At 52.1% G+C, this 7,780-nt stretch overlaps 1 protein-coding gene across 1 annotated transcript; it reads left to right on the top strand.

Moving 5' to 3' along the window:
• Nucleotides 1–508: 508 nt before the first annotated feature.
• On the top strand, nt 509–3,679 carry LOC123093450 (2-carboxy-1,4-naphthoquinone phytyltransferase, chloroplastic). Its single transcript, XM_044515423.1, has 10 exons — nt 509–950; nt 1,165–1,268; nt 1,383–1,454; nt 1,553–1,691; nt 1,891–2,006; nt 2,170–2,269; nt 2,363–2,401; nt 2,501–2,611; nt 2,703–2,768; nt 2,864–3,679. Exons 1-10 carry the CDS (start codon nt 717–719, stop codon nt 2,972–2,974), a joined length of 1,092 nt encoding a protein of 363 aa, XP_044371358.1. The 5' UTR covers nt 509–716; the 3' UTR covers nt 2,975–3,679.
• The last annotated feature ends 4,101 nt before the right edge of the window (nt 3,680–7,780 follow it).

The raw sequence follows: 7,780 nt of genomic DNA, 5'->3' as shown, positions 1-7,780 counted from the left end.
TCTCTAATTGAAAAAAATGGTGGTTTGTTATGGAGGGACTATAATAAGAAAAGAAAAGGATTTCTCTAATTGAAAAAAAATGGTGGTTTGTTATGGAGGGACTATAATAAGAAAAGAAAACGATTTCTCTAATTGAAAAAAAATGGTGGTTTGTTATGGAGGGGCCCTAGGCCAGAGTGGGCCCATGGTGCAGCGGCCTGTCATCCTTCCACCGTTGGAAGCGGGCAGTAAACGCTGCTCTGTGAAACCAGCCTAACGTGGTGCCTGCCGCTTCAGGGCCTGAGAGGCCGAAACTTTCGCCCCAGCCACCCAGCCCACTACCAACTTGGAACGGGCAAGCCGACAAGGTCACAACACAGGGCCGCCCAGGCCCAGAGTCCGCACCAAACATCCACACCACCTTGATGCCCCCACATGGGTGACAAGCTCTCGTGACTGAGCTCGGCGATGCTAGCGCTCCAGCTGAGTATTTAAGCTGGTGTTTCCCTCTGTAAACTAGCAGGTGGGACTAAAGGAAGGGGTGCGGGGTGCGGACTGCGTGGTGACTGAACCGCCCACTGCCTGCCGCGCGTCGACGTCTCGGATCCCCTCAGCCTTATCCATGCACGCGCTAGCTCAAACCCAAGCACCGCACCGGCGCTCCCACACGCCGCTGGCGGCCGCAGCCCGGTGATCTAAGCTAAGCTTTCCCAGGTCCCAGCCAGCGCTCGAGGCCGATGCCGTTCGCCGGGATTGCCCTCGCGCCTCTCCTCGTCTCCCCTCTCGCGCCTCCCTCTCCCCGTGGCAGCGTTGCCGCCGTTTCTGCAGAGCCCGCGAGAAGGCGCCGCACTCTACGGCGAGTGCGGTGCCCCGCCGCAGCGGCGTCCGGCGGAGGCGAGCTTTCCCGCGCGACGCTGCTCTGGAGGGCGGCCAAGCTGCCCATCTACTCCGTGGCGCTCGTGCCGCTCACCGTGAGTTCCCCGCGGCTGCAAGTTCCCTTGCCAATGCGCTTAATCACGCAATTCAGAATTGTAACTTGTTAGTGTGCTGGCATGCAAATCAGAATGAGTATTGATCGCAGCTATGGGGAGAACAGGCTAAATTGGAAGATTATTACTCCACATTTGGTGGTATGAAGCCACGATGACCTTACACATTTGCATTGACAGTTGCTGGCACTTGCAGGTAGGGACTGCTGCTGCTTATAACCATGCCGGGTTGTTCTTTGCCAGGCGCTACTCTGGCCTCCTGGCTGCTGCTGTCCTTGTGATCACATGGCTCAATCTGAGGTAAAACTCACCTACACAAATATACTCTGACAAGCAAAACGATGCTGATCGATATCAATAGCACTCTTCAACCATCCATTCCCCTGAACATGTTGCATTTTGACTCTACTGCAGCAATGACGTTTATGATTCAGATACTGGCGCTGATAAGAACAAAAAAGAATCTGTCGTCAACATTGTTGGCAGGTACTGCTCGTTTCCAGTACGGATTAGTAACATTCTAGTAAATGATTGCATAACTGTATTCAGAAACGAAACATTTTACAGTGTGACCTGCTGTGCAGTCGGGCATTGACACAATATGCAGCGAACCTTTCTCTTCTGCTCGGCATTGGTGGGCTATTTTGGGCCTTTGCAGAAGCAGGGGATGTCAGGTTCATCGTTTTGGTGCTATGTGCAATCCTCTGTGGTTATGTTTACCAGGTGAAATCTTCTGCCCCATTTTCAGGGAACCTCGTGTTTCTTTATGTTCTGTAATCTGTAACAGAATATATTTGCCTTTTGTGATCTGTTATGGGTTGTCTCATCTAAAAATGGCCTGACGCATTCAGTATTTCAGTTAATTTAGCAAAATGTAATTATGTGTTAATGCTTTTCATCTCATCCATGTGCAATTTTGCAGTGCCCGCCGTTCCGATTAAGTTACCGCGGCCTAGGCGAACCATTATGTTTTGCTGCATTTGGCCCATTGGCCACGTCAGCTTTCTACTTCTCAAACAGCAGCAGAAGCATTTCAAGGTACACTCTAGAGCAACTACTGTAGTTCTCAACTATACTAAGTATAAGCAGGAATCACTTTAGAGTATTGAGGGCATTAAGGTTTGACTTCAGTCTGTACACAAAATGTAAGGATCCAATCATAGCTAAGCAGTTTCTCTTGAAATGTTTGGCCTTTTGTCAGCGGGGCTGTGCTTCTCCCTCTCAGCAAAACAGTCGTAGCTTCATCGATTCTTGTTGGGTTGACAACCACCCTGATACTCTTCTGCAGCCACTTTCATCAGGTATGAAATGAACCCCCTCTGACATAATTGATCGATGCAGCAATTTTATCTCCATGAAATGGTCGTTAGCTGATGAACACTGATAATCTATAGATTGACGGAGATAGGGCTGTTGGAAAGATGTCTCCCCTGGTACTCCACTATCTCTTTTCAGCACATCTGATTTCACTTATGTACAAATTATCAGTACTACTTACAACATAAGTTCTTTGTGTGTGAACATATAAACAGGTCAGAATCGGCACCAAAACAGGCGCGACATTAGTGACGGTTGGGATCGGCGCCCTCTACACTCTCTTGACTGCTTTCGGCATAAGCAGATGCCTCCCACCATCCTGCATTGTAAGCTAATGACCCATACTGTTCCTCTTAAGAAAATTACCTGAAAACACAGCTCCCACCTCCAACCATTGCTGCTGTACCATATTCTTAGGTCCTTGGCGCCATGACTCTCCCTCTGGGCAAATGGGTTGTGGACTACGTGCAGAGGAACCATGATGTAAATAGTCCTCCCTTCTCACACTTTCCTTTTTCGTCCTGAATCTTTTTTCTTCAGTTCACACCAACACTGGCTGAAGTTGGAAAAAACTGCAGGATGACACCAAGATCTTCATGGCCAAGTATTACTGCGTGCGGCTGCACGCCTTGCTCGGGATGGCCCTGGCTTCCGGTCTGGTGCTGGCCAGGAACGGCGTACTAGCCTGACACACATACAGACAGACAGATGGGCCACCATTGACAGTTGAGCCAGAGAAATGCTTCCTTCTTATTGCAGTCTCACAGACAGAAGGAGTAAAACACACACAACTTTTACAGCCAGTGCAATGCAACGCGATGGCAGTGCATCTGCGCAGTCCTCTCGCTGAAGAGAAGGCGGCCGGATTGGGCAAGCAGAGGTTCAGAGGCCAGTTGGTTTTCTGGCTCCAGCTTTAGTAGTACAGTACAGTAGCCTCTAGCGTCCCGTGATCTATAGTAGGTTTCTCTTCTGTCCGCGAGCAAAGAGAGGGCTAGGTAGCTTGGCGTGCTCGTCCTCGTCCGTCGCAGCTACTCGCACCAGGCTAGCTAGCTAGACCGCCGTTTGGTTTTGCTCCTGCAGCAGGGTATGAATTGAATTGTGATGAGCCAGGACGGGGCGAGTCAGTCGGGACATGCTCCGGCCCGGCCCTCTACCGACAGGAGGACGGACGGACGGACTGCCATTACTGCTCTCTTTACCACCAGCAGAGGCAGAGGCTGGTGGTGGCAGACCAGCTGTTCCTGTTCGTACTACGGCGCGCAGGCCAACTTGGTGCCTATCCCACCTTGCCATGCTTTGCTTTTATGTTTGTATCATTGGCTCCCACGTCTTGAAATTACACTGCAGTCAGTCAGGGTTTGTAATTGCAGACTTTACAGTACTTTTTCTCGAAATGGAGGCATGCCCCCCCCCCCTCTGCATCATGGTGATGCATGCGGCCATCTTATTAACAATCCATAATCGCCATAAAATTACAGCTCACAAAATGGAGCAGAATAGAGTATAATAAAAAAAGATAAAATACATGTGAACCAGTCAACCAGCACAATGAAGATAAAAAGGTTAAACTCTGACTCATATCCTGTTATGCGAGCGTCATCCGAACCGGTTGAAGATAACCCGAGCTACCATCTCCCAATGGTTGCACCCAGTAACCAAAGGCTCTATGGAGTCCAGAGGAGTGAGTAAGGACCACGTATGGATCCAAGCTGTAGCTCTGAAGATAACCTGCAAAAAAGTTAAAGTGTGTTGTCTGTTAAAAATCATATCATTCCTGCAGTTCTATATAGCTCATAATAGCGCACATATTTCAATCCGAATACGAGCCGCAGTAATCTGATCAACCCCAGCTAACCACGTCCCAAACAAAGACGCAATATCAACTGGAAGGTTAATATTAAAAGCTAAATGAATCGTTCTCCAAAGTAACTTAGCAAGTGGACATTCAAGAAATAAGTGTTGTATTGTTTCGTCATGATTACAAAAACAACACCGCGAAGAGCCTACCCATCGCCTCTTAATTAAGTTGTCCTTTGTGAGTATCACTTGCTTGTGAACAAACCACATGAAGATTTTAATACGCAAAGGAATCTTAACTTTCCAAATGTGCAGCGACCTTGATAAGGGACCAGAGTTAATGAGATCCATATAAAAAGATTTCACCATAAACCTCCCATTCGTAGTTAATTTCCATTGTATTGAATCCGGCTGATCGGAGAGTTGAACTTCTATCAATCCCCGAACCAGGTGCATCCAGGTGGTCCATCTCTCACCAACTAACACACGTCTGAATTGGATGTTCAAGTGAATTATTTGAAGGATGGTACCCACGTAATCTTCCTTACGTTGCACAATATTATAGAGTGTAGGATATTAGATGGTCAAGGGCATCTCTCCTAGCCACGTATCCTCCCAAAATCTTGTTGACATTCCATTGCCAACCAAGAATTTGGCCCTGTGAAAGAACAGGTCCTTCGTGCGCATAAGTCCGTTTCAGAACGGCGAGTCAGTCGGTCTCATGGTAACCTGGGCTAGTGTTTTCGAGTGCAAATACTTATTGCGCAAGAGTTGAGACCACATGCTCTCTGGCTCAGTCTCTAGTCTGTAAAGTCATTTGCTCATAAGGCATTTGTTCTTAATTTCTAAATTTTCAATACCGAGACGCCCTTGGTCTTTAGGTCGGCAAATGATATCGCATCGCGTGAGACGGTATTTCAGCTTGGCCTCATGAGACTGTCAAAAGAAGCGGGATCTAAAGAAATCAAGTTGCTTGTGAACTCCTTTCGGAATTTCGAAGAACGACAGTAGGAACATCGGCATACTAGGCAATACTGAGTTAATCAGGACTAGCCGACCTCCATATGACATAAGCTTACCCTTCCAGTAGCTAAGTTTTTTTCAATTCGTTCTTCAATACATTTCCATTCTTTATTGGAGAGTTTACGGTGATGGATCGGTATACCCAAGTAACTAGATGGTAAGGCACCTGATTCGCATCCAAACAGTTGTCTGTATTTGTGTTCCTCGTCTTTGGCCTTCCCAAAGCAGAACACGTCGCTCTTATGAAAATTAATTTTTAATGCAGACAATTGTTCGAAGAGACACAAGATAAGTTTCATATTATGTGCCTTAGCCATGTCATGTTCCATGAACAGAATAGTGTCATCAGAATATTGTAGAATAGAAACCCCTCCATAGACAAGATGAAGAACTAGACCCTCTACATGGCCATGCTGCTTTTCCCTGCCAATAATGACGGCCAACATATCTGCTACAATATTAAACAGAAGATGAGCATGAAATTCCCTTGCTGCAGCATATTTATCTCACTGTCCATAGCAAGTGAGAATCACATACTCTTGCAGGTGTAAGAGCATCTCCAGCTGTTGGCCCCCTAGGGGTGCGTAAAATCGCCACCTGGGGGCGAGCCGGCGCAAAAAATTAGCCTGGGGATGAGTGGGTTCCCAGCCGCCGACCCCAAGGACGCCCCCAGACGCCGTTTATGTTTTAAAAAAATAGTATTCGACAAAGTTTGGCTAAAATTCGGCTTAAAAAAAGGCCGGAACTACAACTAAGGGCCGAAGAAGTCGCTGAGCGCGGCGAAGTCGCCGCCGTCGCCGCCATCCTCGCCATCGTCGACGGCGGCCTTCTCCTCCTTGACGCGGCCGCCCCTGCTGGACCCTGCCCGGCGTCGCCATTGCGGACCGGGGGCGGTGGCGGCGCGTCGTCGTCATGGTTGTCGTCGAGGACGACGACGCCTCCCTCGTCGCGTCCCCGGCGCCGATGTTCAAACTGCTCTAGGGCGCGGCGCTGGCGCTCCATCTCCATGGACACCCAGTCATCGCGCGCCCATTCAGGGTCGCCGCTTCGTCAAGCTCCCCGGCGTCATGCTCCGCTTTTACGGCCGCGAGCCCCGGCTCCATCTTCGGTTTGAAGATGCACGGAGGAGCCAAGGAGGAGGCGCGCCGGCCGCCCTCATTTATGACGATGTCGGCGATGCAAGTGCACCGGTCGAGCGGAGTCTCCGCTGCGGGCTCGGCCTTGACACCGAGTACCGCCGGCGAGCTGGAGGAATGGGAAGAGGAGCGGGAGGAGGAGTGAGAGGAGGAAGTTGAGGAGGAGCCGAACCTCCTGGGCATCCATTGCCCGGCGCTCCAGCGGTGGACCGGGACGGCCGCCGCGGCAGGGTATGCCAGCGGCGGGTCGTTGCCGCCCTCGAGGTATTCCAGCACGTCCTGGAGCGTGCGGTCGAGGGCGCCCCACCATAGCAGCGCCCCTCGCTGTTCTTGACGCCGTCCACCATCGGCGCCCCGTTGGTGGACGCCAGCCTATGCTCCTGGCGATGCTGGAAGTACGCCGCCCACGACGCGTAGTTGTCGGCGGTGTACTGGGGGAGGGCGCACTGCTCCTCTGTCAGGGAGGCTCGCACGCGGTCGACCTCGACGGCAAAGAAGGCGGGGCACGCCTCAACGTCGGGCACCGGGGGAATGGGCACACCCCCGTTGCTGAGCCTCCACCCCGTCGGCCCGGCGTGCATGTCTGGTGGCGCCGGGATGTTCGCCTAGAAGAGAAGCCAGGCCTCCCATTCATGGAGAGAGCGACGGACGAAGCCGTTGGCCGCCGCCGCATCGCCGGGAATCGCGCGGCCATCGGGCTTGGGAGAGAGGGAGAGGGGAGGGAGGAAGTTTCCGCGAGCGGCTGCGCACGGGGAGAAAGGAGAGCTGGGCGGCGGTCGATGGGCGGTTGTGGGGCTGGTGTGGCCAGAGGCGAGGGAGGCCACCGGTTTATATAGCCCGCGCCGCGTGCACGCGTGGAGGGAGGGAAGGCGTCGCCACGCCGCCCGTGACGCGCCGCTCGTGAGGAATCAATGGCAAGGCTGACCGGCGGCAGCCTTGCCATTGATTCCACGCGGGAAACCAAGGCTTTTCGATGACGACGAGGCGCGCGTCGTTGACATGGCGGGCCCACGGCTCTTTCGCGCCAAAACCGCTCGTCCTGGCGCCCCCGGGCGCCCCCCAGTCCGCCGGGTTCGGCCTGGGTCAGCCGGCGCTGATTTCGGCCCAAGCCGACAAAAAAGGGGCTCCTTGGGGCGCGACTGGGCCGTTTTTTCGGCGCCGGCGCGAAAAAATCGCCTTGGGGGGGGCGTGTTGGGGGCGCGACTGGAGATGCTCTAATCAACCAAATGAACAGAAGATTGCGAGGAACTCGGACAAAATGGCTGCTACTGCCAACTCTAGCGGGTCGACGCGTTCCGGTGCGTTTGTTTATGTTTGCGGGGATAAAAAAGCATGTGCCAACGCGCCAACACAAACAGACAGATGCCCCTTTTCAAGTCCACTGTAAACCATTTCCAGCCCAAATTTAGACCAGGTTTACGTCGGCGTGGACATGGCCTGGACGCCGGCGGCGTCCTTCCCTGGCATGCCTGTCGGTAGCACATCATCTTCACTCCCGCCTTTCCTTTTCCAAAACCCTTCCGCCCTAGAGCCATGGCC

Source organism: Triticum aestivum, chromosome 4B (genome assembly GCF_018294505.1).
Source record: "Triticum aestivum cultivar Chinese Spring chromosome 4B, IWGSC CS RefSeq v2.1, whole genome shotgun sequence".
In the NCBI taxonomy this organism is placed as follows: domain Eukaryota; kingdom Viridiplantae; phylum Streptophyta; class Magnoliopsida; order Poales; family Poaceae; genus Triticum; species Triticum aestivum.
Note: the sequence above shows the minus strand (reverse complement) of the source record. Positions and strands in the feature narration are given on the sequence as shown.